Source organism: Tachysurus vachellii, chromosome 24 (genome assembly GCF_030014155.1).
Source record: "Tachysurus vachellii isolate PV-2020 chromosome 24, HZAU_Pvac_v1, whole genome shotgun sequence".
NCBI lineage: Eukaryota > Metazoa > Chordata > Actinopteri > Siluriformes > Bagridae > Tachysurus > Tachysurus vachellii.
In genome coordinates this window covers 7,191,105-7,207,823 of record NC_083483.1, presented here as the reverse complement: position 1 = coordinate 7,207,823, position 16,719 = coordinate 7,191,105, and the positions used below count along the sequence as shown (strand labels likewise).

Genomic DNA, 16,719 nt, shown 5'->3' with positions numbered 1-16,719 from the left:
ACGGACATCTTAAAAAAAACAAATCCGCATGAATGCGACATTTCTTGTGTGAATGCTCCTGTAAGCAAACAATCTCATTTGTATCCAGCTTGATATGTAAAGGCCAAGTTTGGTATAAAAACACATATGATACGATCAGAAAGCTTAACGAGAAAGTACGAGGACTTTCACCTGACCTTCACATGCATATATGGTTCTTCCACAAAATGTTGTATATAAATTTGGAAGCACACAATTGTACAGGAGGTCTCTGTATGTAATACGGTAGCATTAGTGTTTCCCTTCACTGGGGCTAAGAGGCTCAAACCTGATCCAGCATGACGATGCTCCCGTGCACAAAGCGAGCTCAATGAAGACATCGTATGAGAAGGTTGGAGTAGAAGAACCCGAGCGTCCTGCACACAGCCCAGATCTCAACCCCAGTGAACAACTTTGGGATAAATAGAACACCGAACGTGCTTCAGACCTCCTGACCCAACATTAGAGCCTGATCTCACTAATGCTCTTGTGATTGAATGATCACAATCGCACAGCCACACTCGAACATCTAGAAGAATGCCTTTGAAGAAGAGTGACATTTACTAGAACAGCAATAGGATAAAGCACATATGGGTGTGAAGGTGATGAGTCCACAAACCTGGATGTTTAGTGAATATCATGACAATATGACAGTTTATCATGATTTCAGAACCAATTATATTGCATGTAGTCCATATTTGCCACACACTGAAGGCACCATAAAATCCTTTACACTTTTCTAACTGGCAGCATTTCCTGCAGAGCTTGTGGGAGGTTTGGGAAGGAATACCCCTTGGCAGCACCCCCGACACACACACAGGGTAGTAGTTAAGGGTTAAAGATGGGGATGCCCACCCACGCAGACCCTATTAAGAGTCCACACATTCAGGCTCAGCAGATCCAGACTTACAGCCTGGAGCTCACAATCTCACTGCCATCCAACACAACAAAATAAAGGCCAACCTGAACATTTCGGCCAAAGCTCTGAACAAAAAAAAAGATGTTTCTTTTTCAAGCTGGCACTAGCAGTGGCTGCAGGTTTAGTAATCAGTATAACTGGTGCTATGCCAGGTTTTTTTTTTTTTTTTGTGGTTTGCATTCAGGCAAATGAGGAGGAACGTTATCTTGGGTCCAATTAAACAGCCTCCCTCTCCGTTCCCATGTGGCACAGATTCAGTTTATAGGGAAAGCTCCCATTATTGACTGAAAATATTTCCTATAAAAACAAAAAGACCCGACCGGTTTTCAAATTAGAAAATCTCTTTATAAAGGAAGTCATACATGTAGATTTTTGCAGATCTTTCTTTACATTAGAATTATATGGCTATAAAGCAAACTGCCCAGTCTGAACAAGAACACTTTGGACCTTCTGAATAAACCACGTCGGCCTCCAAGCTTTGTCAGTTTTGAGTCTAAATCTACAGTCAACACATGATCTTGTTTCTTCTGTTTTGTATTTATTGTGAGGTGAAAAACATTGGATTAAACCCTGAGAGTGAAAAGACTGAGAGACCAGTTTTTTTTAGGGTGTTAGAACTTGCCTATGACGCTTCTTTATTTATGTCATTGGCAAAGAGTTGAATCATATCTGAGCATTGCTCAACTGTTTCCTGTTACAGGTGGCTTGTAAATCAGGTGACAAATGTTAAGTGCACACCCTACCTTTGCTCTGGTGTTTACCATTAATAATACTGTAAACACTGGAAATTGTGAAAAGAGTTTTAGACTGATCATACTTGTCGAGTACATACAAAAAAGTCACAAATGAAGATCTGTATAATAAGTAGGGCTGGGCGATAAAACGATAACGATATGTATCGCGATAGACACGCGATCGATATCAATAAAAAATGTGTTCGATAAAATGTTTGATATTTTTTATTCTTCGTCGTGAGAAAACAGAGGTTGCAAAGCAAGTTTGGTTGCATTAACAAAAGGCACTCAGTCTCTGGTAACCTAGCAACGTAGGGAGTGACAGCCAATCATGTAACAGTATCATGTTTGGTTGCGCCGTATCGTTGTCTTGTGCTGGTTTGCTGGATTCCTCTTCAGTAACCGGCGACTGATAAGCAGAAAATGAGCTGCAGTGAGCGAGAAAATTGTAAATAAAACTGGACTGAAAATATACTTGAATAGTTCAACTTTACTTTTAGTAGTTACTTTTTCATATTTCTGCAGGTTTTATATTTCCAACAATGTTACTGTACTGTATCAGGTTTGTTTTTTATATTACAGATGTATCTCAGTCTACATCAGTTTTATTTATGTTTATAAAACACTGCACATATTTTAAAACACTTTATTCACCAGAAGGTGAACAGCTAGTGAACTTCCTAGCACTAAACGTGCACTAAATTCTCAGGTTTCTATATGTTTATATTTAACACTTTGCACTATTTATTACACTTTATTTAAGCATTTCTTACATTTTCTTTCACTTTGCACCTTAAATGTTAAGAGATAATTGTTAAGTGTTCATTGTGACTTAAGACTTATGTTTACATTTTAATTATTGGAGTTTTCCTGCTTGTTGACATTTCTGTCTTAATAACTGAGGGGATTATGATCAGAGGAAGGTTAAGTTTAAAATAAAAATGTTTAAATGTAATATATTTTTCTCCTGGTCCTTATTTTAAATGGGTCATAAAAAATATCAGTAATTATCAATATCGACCGATATGAAACACTGATATCGTGATACAGTTTTCAGCCATATCGCCCAGCCCTAATTATAAGCCCAAGAGATTTTACAGTGGACAAGTGGACTCAATTAGTGCCACATCCACATGAAGCAGTTTCAAAACTAAGTTATCACCGGACAAAAAAAAAAGCTGTCTGAGTGAATGGAAGGACAAAACGTAGAGAAAAAGATGTGTTTTCAATATTAATGTGGACACAATCTGAACTTGGGTTACTTGGGGAGGTTGCCATGAAGGTTTTCCTTCAATTTCCCAAAAACGTGTCTGCAGGTCAACTGGCTATGCTAAAGTGCTCGTTACATTAAGTGTGGGCAAGTTGTGCTGTGATGGCCTGATGAACCATCTAGGTGGTTTTCCAGCTTCTCAGTAAAGATGGATGTATGGGGTGCAATTATGGGCTAAATACAAGGTCAGATCACTGATGATATAAAGCTCAATGTAGCACTGAAGTTTAGACAAATCAAATCATTTACCATATAATATTAAAAAAGGTAGCAATTTTTTGCTACTTCCTCCTCTCAGACCTACAGAATAAACTGTTCCCACTGCAGCTGTACTCGACGCTATGAACAAAAACATCTCTGAACAGCAGTCACACTTGTATCCAGGATTACTTCAGATCTAACCCTTATGAGAAAAGTGGAAATCTGCTCTCTTCATGGATGAAGGCACTAACACAGCAATGCATTACTTTACCTCTGTGACGTCCATAACTTTGATGGCCGCCAGCTGTCCTGTTTTGACATGTCGGCCCTGTAGGGGAAGAAGAGAAGAACAGAGTTAGTCATCCGTCTTTCACCAGCACACAAATATCGAAGGCAAATCGTGAACTTACTGAACTGAGAAGTGGTTTTGATGATTATTCCACAAAAACTTTGCGTCTCTTATTACTTCCTCATGAACATTCACAAGAGAGCGAACTATTACAAAAACACAGTGACCACATAATTGCCGCATCGTTGTTGAAAAAACAAAATCACACCCGCGGGACGATTTACTGTTTAAGCCCGTGCTTTTACAGTTCATAACTGAATGTCTAGCGTCCACTTAGACGTTACAAGTTTAATCTCAAACCTTGGCCTTTGAGTAAACATTCCCACACTTTGCTTTGCAACATTTCAAGTTCTTTTCCCCATTGGCGTTCCCACTTCACCCATTGCCGAATCCTTCCCTCCTCCACTACATAAACAGAACCAAGAACAGTCAGAACTCTTCCTTTTTCAAATAACTAATCCTTATTTCCCTCAGTGGAAAGTGCTGTAATTGGGCATTTAGATAACATGGGTGACCTTAAACCAATCAACCTTATTAACCATGTATAGTTTATAGTTTGTATATATTATATGTATTTCGTCGCTGTCGGGCGGAAACCTCGTATGTCCAAATTTGGTCAATTTCATATTTTTTCACATATCGATGCTATTGGTCAGTCCCCACGTGGGTCTGTTATTTTTACAAGTTATTAACCAATCTAAAGTCTTGAAAATAGCTTGAGCGCAAATCTCATAACTTCATTGGACACTTCAACTGTCCACCTCTTCCTCACTCCGTGGGAGAGCTTTGCGGCATATTTCTCCTCAAGAAGAGTCGCAACGAATCAACACGTCTTCTGAGGTAAATGTCTTCAAAACACTGGGCTCAAAGAAAAAAATCTCGACCCCCGCTAGTTCTGGTGCTCGTCTGAGGACAGGAAATTAGCGCAAGACAATCCACTGCAACGCGGACTAAACCCTGTGCACTGCAGATAAGGTTTTTCATTTCCTGAAAAATAACGGTTTTGGAGATACGAGGATTCCGCCCGACAGCGACAATATATACATACTAGATTAAACTTGGAGTTTTGTTTGCTTAAACGAAAGGTCGTGGGTAAATATATGTAAAAAGACCGCTCTCTGTTGGAAAAAAGTTTGACAGTGTGGGAAAACACACCCTAAGAGAGCAGCCTAATGCTATGTGAATGGTAGTAACGAATAAAGATCAACAAAAAGAGGTTAAAAACTAGACCTCAGCTTGATCATCAACAAATGAAGGATCTCTTACAGCATCTGACCCTCAGGGGAAGGGTTATGGGAGAAACAAAGATGAAAGGAGGTTTTGTGGCATGGAAAGTCATGCAAGTCCTCTTATGAACAGTCCTTACTGAACATGTTCTGATGAGGCTTTGGACGTGGTGAGCTTACAGAAACTAACAGCGCCTTTATGGACAGATCCTGAAGCAGCTATTTGCCATGCAGCAGAGTAGTTTAAGATTTCTTCGTTACACTCCCCCAGGTTCCCTTATAACGAAGAGGGTTAGAGGTCTGGGGGATAACAGACGAGAAATGAAACCAGCGCCAGGATAAAACCTGTCAGTTTTCCCAAAGGTAAAGTGGGATTGCATCATGCTGCTGATGGAAACACTGACGAGAGGTAAAGCAAAAGCACTGACAAAAACAGGAAGTTTAACAAGTTTCACATGCTATAACTTAACTAATAAAACCAGAAAATGGTAACGGAGGAGCATACTTCCCTTTTTGACCTCCCCGTGTTAACCAAATACGAATATATTATTCAGGTTGAACAGATCCTAAAGCTTATATAAATACATATAGAGACAGAAGGAGAGAAGACTAGTTATTGCTCGGCTTTAAGCTTCGAGTGGTTTGAGCAAAATTTTGAAAAACCTGAATCTGGGGGACAGATTTTTGATCTTTTACCTCAATATTTGTTTGACAAACAAGTTATCGGTGGCGTGCATGCATTTGTGATATGGAACAGGCAGATAATATACTCAAAACCTGGCAAAGTCCAAGAATAGGAGGTGCACGGTTTGTTATTTGTTTTAAACCAATCAGTGCTGTGCTTCATTTCAGCAACCACAGCGCTGACTTAATAATAAATAAAACCATACATGGACCAAATTTCCCCATCAACACAAAGTTTTATTTATTGATCCACCACAAAACACTTACATCGAATCTATATACGTAAACATATGAATATTTTAAGCACTAAACAAATACAGTAATGTAGTAATGGCACTGCATTACAACAACTCTGGAGCTAGTTCCTGGTAGGGCTGGGCGATATGGCCCAAAATAAAAATCCCCGATATTTTCACATAATATCCGGTTTACGATTTAAATCGATTTTCCCCCCCTACTGAAAAAAAAATCTGCAGATTGCAAAGAAATTGTCCAAAACAAGTTTTAATTTTATTTTGTTTTGATTTTCCCTTCTTGGATTCTAAACTGCAATCAGAACCAAAAAGGCAAAATGACAAGATTGAGGCATGCACTTCAGAAAAATATTTGCGGCTTGGTAGCACATATCTGGGGTCCAAAACTTTCAGCATGTGCATAAACCCCGGCTTTTCCACAGTATATATTGGCACCATATCTTTAGCAATATACATTGCGACTGAATCCGTGATCGCTTTCCAACGGGCCCCTTTCTTATCATACTGGATACAGTTTGTAAATGTTTCTAAGACGGGAGGTTGTTTTTTGGCAGTGTGCTTGTGCTGCCGCGGTCTTTTTCATTTCGCAGGGCGCGACATCTCTCCCACTCGACAGCATGCCTCTGTTTAAGGGGCTGCAGTAAATTAGTCGTACTGCTACCTTTGCTAGCAACAGACTTTAAACACACTTTGGAGCGAGGTGGTGTTTGTTCTGCGTCTGACGCCGCAAAACCGAACCAATTCCATATGACAGATGACACTCGCTGCCATGTTGTTTGTGTATCTCTATGGCATACGCACGGGGGAGGGCTGAGCCCATTCGAAACTACGGGAGCCCAGAGGGGAGCGTCAGCGGATGTTATAGAGAAAACCGATTTTCACTCAAACAAGTCAACGTAAACTACACATTCGAGTAAATCGCTAAAATCGATTTATTGCCCAGCCCTTGTTCCTGGTCCACCAAGTTTCCTTCAAATAAATAATTTATTTAAATCTTTGCATTTGGATAAGCTACAACAGAGCATCTCCTCTAGACTTGGAGACAATTCAGGTTTAAAAAAAAGTTCTTTTAAATATATAAATGGTCAGTTTGTCTACAGGATTGTTATCTGCTTTGTTTGGTCTGGTTGTGACCTCACCATGATCATAGCCCTCAAGTTGATCCCTACCCTTGATTTCAATAAAACCCATTTACCAAAGTATACAAATTTTATTCACAAATAAACTGGTCGCTCATTTCAGCATTGAAAGTTCGGTTCGAATTAATTCAAACCCAGACATCACTGAAAAATAGATCTTGGTTATTTCCCTATAAGGATTAGTGGCATGTCAGGATCTTTAATTACTCCATCCAGAGATGCAGCAGAAAAAACAGCAAACACGGCTTACAAACACGCTGATAAAACCAAGTGTCCACTATCTCAAACTCCTGCCCGACTGGGACTGCAGCCAACAGAAAGCCTTACAGATAAAAGCTGGATCGTGAACTCATTGTTTTCTGGAACCCTGCAGGGCTTTGGTGTCGAGTCACCAGAGTTTTACCGTGCTGTAAAACGAATACCAGATGAGATTATATCACTCAGTGCGTATAAAGACTGCTAGGGAAACTGTCAAGTGATGGAACATGTCTTTAATGGTGCGGACAAGAAACTTAACTCTAAAGAGGAAAGGAATAATTACTAGCAAAAAAAAATAAAATAAAAAAAATAAAAAATCCACCAAGCGCTGCACATGTACTCAAACTGCTTCGGCATTTTTCTCCATTATATTTACACTTCGTTTTCTGGCAACACATGCTTCCGGAGTGTCCCTTTGTGAATTGAACCAGTGTGTGTGACCGTCTGTCGAGATAAAGACAGAGGCCTCTTCAGTGCTTTGGGTAAAACTTTAACGAGTCTGGTTTATCTGGACGGCTCATTAGAATCCCAGGCACCACCAGTTTAACCTCCCGGCCAAATCCACATGTGACCCCTATCTCACTGCCTTGATGCCTTTTTAGGGCAATAATCCAAGTCTGGTGTATTTGCTCAAATTGGTGAACAAAAAAAAAAAAAACAATCAGTGGTTTTACCTCAGATATAGACTTGATGGCAAGAACAAGTACTAAATCTGCTTGGAATCATATTTTCAGTATACTGTGTAGAAAAAAAAAACAAAACAAAACACGAGGCTATTTTTTATTTCTCATGTTAAGTGGCTGCCAATTATCATCATATCCATAAAAAGAAATGGAAACATACTGGGTTTCATGAGGAAAGCAACACCCTAGGGATTTGCTTGATCAAACAATTCTGTATTAAGCAAGTCACAAGCATCCAGAGAAACAAGATGTTATTGCGCCTGAGAAAGAGCCGGTATTAACAAAGTGCCAAGCTAACTTTGTAAAAATCCCATCTGTGGCACAGAACTACAGAAACAAAGCAAAAAAAAAATCAAAAGACGATCAAATACTAAAGAGAATCAAAACTAAATGACGTTGTAGGGTCAGACTAGGACGGTATCACAGAAGTCAGTGTCCTAAACTGTCCTGAGCCTCAAAGAGACGGTCATTTGATAGCATCGCTCGTGGAGAGCTGGACTTCCCTGAGGAAATGCCAGCGAGGACGAGTCAGAGAATGCTGAAGAGAACCAGCATTTGCAGAGAACAGTCAGCTCTTGAAGGGAAAATGAATCGCTGAAAAAAAAAAAAAAAAAGAAAAAAAAAAAAAAGGCTGTGGTAGAGTTCATAAAGATGAGGAAATGATTAGCATGAGTGCAAAGTCTCACCACATGGCCTATAAACAGCCCGTCAAACTGATGGTGTAACGGTGTTGTATCAAAATGGTTGAATGTCCTGATTCAAGATCAGTGTGTCACTGCAAACAACAGTTTAATAGCTGAGAGAGGAAAAAAGAAAGAGAAATCCAACTAACCCTAACCCTGCATTTTTAGGGAATCACGGTCGGACATAATAAGGAAAAGAAGCACTGGAGAAAGAAAACATCATAGTTTACCAATTACAGACAGACAGACAGACAGAAAGAAAAGAATCACAGTGACAGGGTTGTGCAATGGGAAAAAATGTTGCCAATAAGAGACTTGAGGGTGCATCAGGAAGCAGTCTGGTCTAACGGCTATTTTCATGCATCGTTTTTTTTTTTATATTTTAGTCACAAACTCCGCCTCCACAGTGTTTGCTGTAAGCCATATGTATGCCGACAGTTCCTTGTTTCCTTGTTTCCTCTACAGAAAGGATCTTCCATCTCCCTCCTCCTTCTCCATCCATCAGTGAAAGGATTTTGCATGAATGTTACAGGCCTAGAGGCACTAAGCTAACTAGAGGCACTAAGCTAACTAGAGGCACTAAGCTAACTAGAGGCACTAAGCTAACTAGAGGCAACGGTGTTTTTATTTAAGTGACAGAAAGTGTTCGGTGGTGTTCGTGAGTGTGGAGAGAAGACTGAATAGAATGAGCAACAGGGACAGGCACATAAAGCTCCATTAAACCTGTCTGAAAAATTGTCCTAAGCCCAGTAACGTCACAAGAGCCTATGAGCCTCTGTTCAGTTCAGGTCATAATGACTCTTAATTTTACTGTTGTACTGTTGCATTAACAACAACTGCTTTAGGTCACAGATTAGATTAGAGATCTTAGTAGATTATGTTCAGGTCGCTATCAGCTACGGCTCTGACAAGCGCCGTTGTAATGAGATAATCAATGATATTCACTTGTCCAGTCATGGGGTGGGATTTTGGATGACGTCGACAAGGAGAAAATTGTGATGGCTATAAACGACTAAATCGGAGAGTTTCCCAAGCAGGTATGCAGTGCTTAGTATCTACCAATAGTGATAGACAACTAGTGAACCAGCAACAGTGTCATGCGTGTTCGAGGCTCATTAATGAGTACGGCAAGTAACTGCTACTCAATCTGCTTCGATCCCATAAAAGATAAGGTAAGTAGAAACAAAAGTTCATGCTGGCTATGATCGGTGTATGAAATCACCCCAAACGTGTGCATGTAAAATGTCGAGTACCACGGCAACCTTGTGACTAGACCAGATTCCTCGTCTCACGTCTTGATTTGCATCCATGAGTAGTTTACAGCCCAATTCAATACATCACCACTGCTGTATTTGTAAATGTAAACACAAACAATTTTTGTTTTCTCTCAACCAGATACAAACATAATTTGTTGAAAATCTCTTTCACAAACAGACGGATGCGGAAAAGTACTGCTTCGTTGTTTGGAAATGTCATTAAAAGACCTACATTTTTCTGCAGTGATTCAACGCTGATGTGTGTTTTCACGCTTTATTTCCATTTGATGTTGATTTGCTGTGCTTGATTAAACCTGTGAAAAACACCAGAACTAATATCGGTCTTACATTTAGGGGCTTTTTACACCTGGTCACTTCATGCGTTTTCTGTGATCTGATAGCTATCCGATCGTAAAAAGACCAGGTCTAAATGCCTTCTGAAACGTTTTCGAGACGGATATAAGGAGGTGGTCTGGGAGGCATTTCAGATGAAACTGGACAGGTGTAAATAAATGTGGTTGTTCAAGCGACATACGTCAGCGCTATACTCCTCCCAAACGGAAGTACGTCACACGCATGTGATCTTTCACCCAGGTGTCTCGTTGGGGCTTAAAATGCGCTGCTGCCGCCAGCGAAAATGCAGCAAACAGTAAACGCTGTTTTTTGTAGCATAACCGTCGTAACAAGTTTTTTTTCGTCTTCTTTTTGATTGCATTCTGAAAACCGCATATACCAAAGCGTATTCCATTCCAGTTACCCCGGAAACACGGTAAAATATATTTGCATTTTGGGCGGGAGTAGAAAGATCGGATCGATATCCGATTCGCATTTATGTGGCCTAATGTAAATGGAACAGTTTTAACAAATCAGATAGCTATCGGATCAGAGAAAACACATGAAGTGACCAGGTGTAAAAAGGCCCTCAGACATATAGAAGATGAAGGATGATTAATCATTCATGATTGACGCACACAAAAATAAAAAAAAACAGTGGATGTCAACCTAGACAGACAGCGAACCAGAGACAAATCTTTGTGTATACTTTACAAGAGATGAATTCTGTAATTGCGCATTTCAAAATAAATGCTATATTAATTTTGTTATAACAAACTAAAAGATAGTTCTGATTAATAACTGTACAAATTAAATTAAACCTTCAACTGATGTCCTTTTTTTCCCCCCCCTGGTGGAAATCTCCTATATCTGGAAGTTTTAGGACTCACAAAGTCTTCAGTTCTTCTGGGCACCTGTTCCAAAAATAGGTTTTTTTCTAAGAGACACATAGATGCTGAAATGTTGAGAAATTTGCTCCGGAGCCAAAGTGAGTAATGGTGTAAAATCCTAACGATTCTCCGGAGGAAAAAAATCGTTCTCGAGCATCCAAGACTCTACCTTGAGCCTGAATTTCCAAACGATTTCATCACCCTTCGAAAAGCAGCACCAATACAAAGGAACGGATTCTTCCATGAGGAGAGAAGAAGGAGAGAGGATATTTCAAGCAGACCACAAATCCATCATTTTAATTAATGAATATTGCACACGAGCGTGACCCAAAGTCAGCAGACACAGCGATTAGCGCTGGCTTTCGAAAAATGATAAGCGGCCAGGAGTAACAAGGCTCGGGCTGAAAAGCGAAGCCAAATCTCCTTGGCTTTGATGGAAGAATGCAGCTATTAAAACAGCGAACGTTATCAATTTCAAGGCGACCCCAAAAGCGAGCCTTTGGTGGGGTCAGAGTTCACAGGTGCAAGCGAGAGGAGTTGGGGTTAAGTTTCCTCCCTCTCAAACTGCTGCTCTCCACAACACCGAGCCTGAGACGTGACCATTCTGGGACAAAGCTGTGAGGGAGTGATAATAGTACAGGAAGGAATGCTAAAGAGCTGCCTCTCAGACAGGAAGTGCTGAGAATCAGATTGGCAGGGAGGAAATGAGAAGACGACCTGGGAGCGAAACCAGCATGCAGACACAGGAGTTGAGATGTCCTGCTAAATGTAAAGAAAAACAGATAAATAGTTCGGAGCACTCGACACTGTATTGTGTCTGGAGATCTGAGAGACCCAAATATTCCAAATGAACGCCAATTTAATTAACACTACAGCTCTACTACTGGTGTGGACTCACTATAAACTCCTTAGAGCATTCGACAGGCGTGTGCTAATCTTCCACAGGTTTAGTGAGAACTACAGCGCCATCCGTGATGTAGTTATAACCGACATAAAACTTAAAATAAACCAGATGTGAACTTAGCTGGCCTCGAAAATTGAGAGGAACCTTTTCAGTGTAGAGGGTTCTTTTGTTCCTTTAAAAAAAATTGGAATGGGAAAATAACAGATTGTTCCAACTTTTACGTAACGTCAAACGCTCTTGCCAAATGCATTCAAAAAAAATTTTCTTCTGTTAAAAATTCTTTTTTTATTATTTATTTATTTGAAAGGGACAATGCACATCAATCAACATTTTTTGTTTACACTCAAAATGTAAATGTGCCAGAATTATCTAAAGAGCTATTTTTCATCTGCAGTCCCTTAACCCAATTCAAATTGATGCTGATGTACAGGACGCCCGAACCTCAACACTCTCCTTAAACTTTCAATCTTACTGTCCGTCCGTGGTGGAATTACGGCTCTTACTCTAGTGTTCAGTTAAATATCTTGTATGGTGGCACTACTTCTATGTGTCTGCTTGATACACAGCTTTACTTGTATTTCCTCGGTTGGATATAAAGAATAAATGAATAAAAGTCCAGTTAAATATCAACAAGTCTGCTGTAAGCACTAATAAGTAATTAACATAATAAGCTACTAATTGGGGCAGTGACAGCTCAAGTAGTCAAGGCTCTGGGTTGTTTTTCAGAAGGTCAGAGCTCAAACACCAGCACCCTCAAACTGCCACCACTGGGTCCCTGAGTAAGGCCCCTGTGCCGTGACCCCAACTTCCAAAGCTGGGTTATGCAAAGAAAGAATTTCTCTGGGCTGTCATGTATATGTGACACAAATAAAGATGACTTCTTTTTCCACTTAGTAAGACTTAAAGTTTCTAAAATATTCCCAAATAACTACCAGTCCGATCCACCGGACCCAAAGCTTTTAGGACTAATAAAGTCTATTCCACGTCTATAGTTTGATGCACTGTAACTTTCAGCACACTCGTTGTTGTCTGAACAACAAATTCAAAAGTATGAGATACCGTCAGGTTTGCCAGACCTGTCTGAAGTTCCCACCACTTTAATCTACGTGTATGACACAAGATCATGCTGAGAAGGTAAAGTATTGATTACACAGCTGCTAATAAGCAATTAGACAAACCGAGAGGAAACCAGCATGAGAACAGCTGCATGTTAACACAGAGGCCTGTGCTTGAACAACCCCTGGGATGCAGCCAGAATCAACACACACACACACACACACAGGTTAAACAGGCAAACTTCTATAGACACACACACACACACACACGTTCCCACACTCCTGCCTCCCTCATGAACACTAACCAGATGAGCTCTCAAACTAGAAAGAGCAAAGCACCACAAGACACGGAAGCGATGCAAAGCTGTGATGCACCAACACACACTTTGGCCTACTTCTAACTACAAACTAAACCATGACCTGTAGTCACTCGAGTGAAGGTCAAATTACTCCCAGTCTCAGCCTTAGACACGTCACTTAAAAGCTTGTAGACTCTGTGGTGCCTTTTGTACACAGGTTTCAGAATATCCAAGGCTCAATCTAATTGGCTGTCCACATATGTACTTCCATACGCCAAAACTTAGCTGTCTACATATGTACTTCCTCATGAAGACATTTGTCCTACTGAAGCTCCAAATCGTCTAGACCCACACCAGACGGTTGAAAGTGCTTTCACAACCGACACATCTCTCTCATTGGAGGGTTTTTGATTGTGTTCAATTCAATATTTGTTTTTTAGATGAGCTAAAAACAGTGAATGAGAGTAATATTGATACCGCTGTATTGATACTGTTTGGGATTCTGTCGTGTCCCGATCGGCTTTAAATAAACAAAAAACAGAAAAACGGTGAGGAAGGGGAAAGAAAATAGCACATGGCTCCAACACATGGTGGAAGGAAATGTTTCACAAGTCACTACAAATCACCTGAACGCTAAGAAAAGCAGAAGCCGGGGTCAGCCAGCGTTGGATTATTTTTCCATTCGTCAGTCCAGAGATCCTTCTGCTGGAACACGGCATTAAGCATCTCAGATTGTTTTCACTGTCTTAAGGTTGTTTTTTTTCCTTTGTCATTCTCCATTCCCTCATTTCTTTCTTTCCCTCCATTGTTTCTTTATTTCTTTCCGCTTTCTTTTGCTAATTTACTTCCCTGATTTCTCTCTTTTCCTTCATCCTTCCTTCATTCCCACCACTTCCTGTAGGTGGAGTTTGATTCAGGGTTGAGAACTGACAAGGTAACAACAAGAGAGTTTGATTTAAATGGACTGCACTGCACACATGAAGGCTAGAAATCAGCTGAGATAATAGTCTCAGCCAAGTTCATTAGTTTCAGCACTTAAACCCGCTGTGTAGTCTCAAACCATCTTTGGTAGGCAATTAAGAGTGTAGAATAAATGCAATTAAAAGTGTAGAAATGCACGCTGCACGACTGGCTGTTTAATTCTCAATCCTCGCAGTTTTGTAATTGGAGAGAGACGCGTGTGAAGATTTCGATTCTGCCCTGTTGTGAACAACGTGCTGTCTGATGGAGTTATTACAGAAAATCACTAGTTTTATTTGTTTCTGATTAGGATTGAGGCACAACGACGTTTTATTAAAAAGGAAGGTGAAGAGGAGGAAGACACTGAGGGCCTTTTTACACCTGGTCACTTCATGTGTTTTCTCTGATCCGATAGCTATCCGATTTGTTCCATTTACATTAGGCCACATAAATGCGTCTCGGCGAATCGGATATCGATCCGTTCTTTCTACTCCCGCCCATAATGCAAATATATTTTACCTCATTTCCGGGGTAAATGAAATGGAACACGCTTTGGTGTATGCGGTTTTCAGAATGCAATCAAAAAGAAGACGAAAAAACTTGCTACAAAAAATAGTTTGCTGTTTTACTAATTTAAAACTGTTTAACTAAATTATTTACTAATAATTTACTGTTTGCTGCTTTTTCGATGGCAGCAGCAGTGCGTTTTAAGTCCCACCTGCGAGTGACGTACTTCCGTTTGGGAGGAGTATAGTGCTGACGTATGTGGCTTGAGCAACCACATTCATTTACACCTGTCCAGTTTCATCTGAAATGCGTCCCAGACCACCTCCTGAAGTGGATTTATATCCGTCTCGAAAACGTTTCGGGGGGCATTTAGACCTGGTCTTTTTACCATCGGATAGCTATCTGATCACAGAAAACGCATGAAGTGACCAGGTGTAAAAAGCCCCTGATACACAGGCCAAGGTTGGAAAAGAAAGTTGCTGAGACCAAGATAAATGGAGAGCTCGGGAACATTTGTTCGCTGACAGCTTGTGTATTGTCAGGGTTGAACCTGTTATACTGTGCAGGGTGAAAAGGGCCTCTGCTTTACCACAACAGCAGTGTCGCTGTGAATCACAGCTGCTCAATCACCTGCCCCCAAGTGTCAATGGCTGCATATCAAATTGTGTGTTTTCAAAAGTTTGCGTGTTCACGGTGGAAAACCTGCTGAAATACCTTATTAAAAATCTGTATGATGAAAAGTGTAACGTGTGATGTGTGAATCCTTTACGCATGTGCCCAGTGTGTGCTGGGCGATAAAATGATAACGATATGTATCGCGATAGACACGCGATCGAGATCAATAAAAAATGTGTTCGATAAAACGTTCGATATTTTTTATTCTTCGTCGGAAGAAAACAGAGGTTGCGAAGCAAGTTTAGTTGCATTAACAAAGGCGCTCACTCTCTGGTAACCTAGCAACGTAGGGAGTGACACACTAACAGCCAATCATGTAACAGTATCGTGTTTGGTTGCGCCGTATCGTTGTCTCGTGCTGGTCTGCTGGATTCCTCTTCAGTAACCGGCGACTGAAAATGAGCGCCGCAGCGAGCGAGGAAATTGTAAATAAAAGAGGAAAAGTCAGTTACTTTTTCATATTTCTGCAGGTTTTATATTTCAAACAATGTTACTGTAGTGTATCAGGTTTGTTTTTTATATTACAGATGTATCTCAGTCTACCTCAGTTTTATTTATGTTTACAAAACACTGCAAATATTTTAAAACACTTTATTCACCAGAAGGTGAACAGCTAGTGAACTTCCTAGCACTAAACGTGCACTAAATTCTCAGGTTTCTCTATGTTTATATTTAACACTTTGCACTATTTTATTACACTTTATTAAGCATTTCTTACATTTTCTTTCACTTTGCACCTTAAATGTTGAGATAAATATTAAGTGCTCATTGTGACTTTAGACTTGTTTACATTTTAATTATTGGAGTTTTCCTGTTTGTTGACATTTCTGTCTTAATAACTGAAGGGATTATGATCAGAGGAAGGTTAAGTTTAAAATAAAAATGTTTAAATGTAATATATTTTTCTCCTGGTCCTTATTTTAAATGGGTCATAAAAAAATATCAGTAATTATCGATATCGTCCGATATGAAACACTGATATCGTGATACAGTTTTCAGCCATATCGCCCAGTCCTACTGCCCAGGCACTTTTGCGCTCTATCCATGTGCTCTCTCTGGTACAAGTGATGTCTTTTCTTTGTTTGTCCAAAGGATATTTTGCATATATTACATAAAATAGAGAGGGCTCTAAATAACATGTACACAAGGTTTCTCTCATGCTCTCAACGCTTTTCCTAATGGTTCTTAACCTCGGCTATGTGCATAACCCACAGCTAGCAATCCTTAAAAAGAGCGCTGCCCCGAGTAAGTGGATGCAGATTGCAAGCAAGCTGAGACTGGACAACACCACTCATCTAACAAATGAACTTTTCCCCTGTTAGTCTTTGTCTCACACGCAACGAGAAAGAGCAGGGTGAAATGGTGAAGTGAACGGGAAAGCAGAAACAGGCACGAGCCTGGAGAAATAACATGACATGGTAA

The 16,719-nt window shown here is 40.1% G+C and overlaps 2 protein-coding genes across 9 annotated transcripts in view; one reads left to right on the top strand and one right to left on the bottom strand.

Annotated features, from left to right (window-relative positions):
- The window catches only part of irs2a (insulin receptor substrate 2a), a 374,597-nt gene that overhangs the window by 312,746 nt on the left and 45,132 nt on the right, over positions 1 to 16,719 (top strand). The window lies entirely within an intron of this gene.
- The window catches only part of LOC132839751 (mitogen-activated protein kinase kinase kinase kinase 4-like), a 53,235-nt gene that overhangs the window by 22,775 nt on the left and 13,741 nt on the right, over positions 1 to 16,719 (bottom strand). For all 8 annotated transcript variants that reach the window (XM_060860894.1, XM_060860891.1, XM_060860896.1 and 5 more), the window contains exon 3: positions 3,414 to 3,470. In XM_060860894.1, coding sequence (XP_060716877.1) covers positions 3,414 to 3,470 — 57 coding nt within the window. The remainder of the gene's footprint in view (positions 1 to 3,413; positions 3,471 to 16,719) is intronic.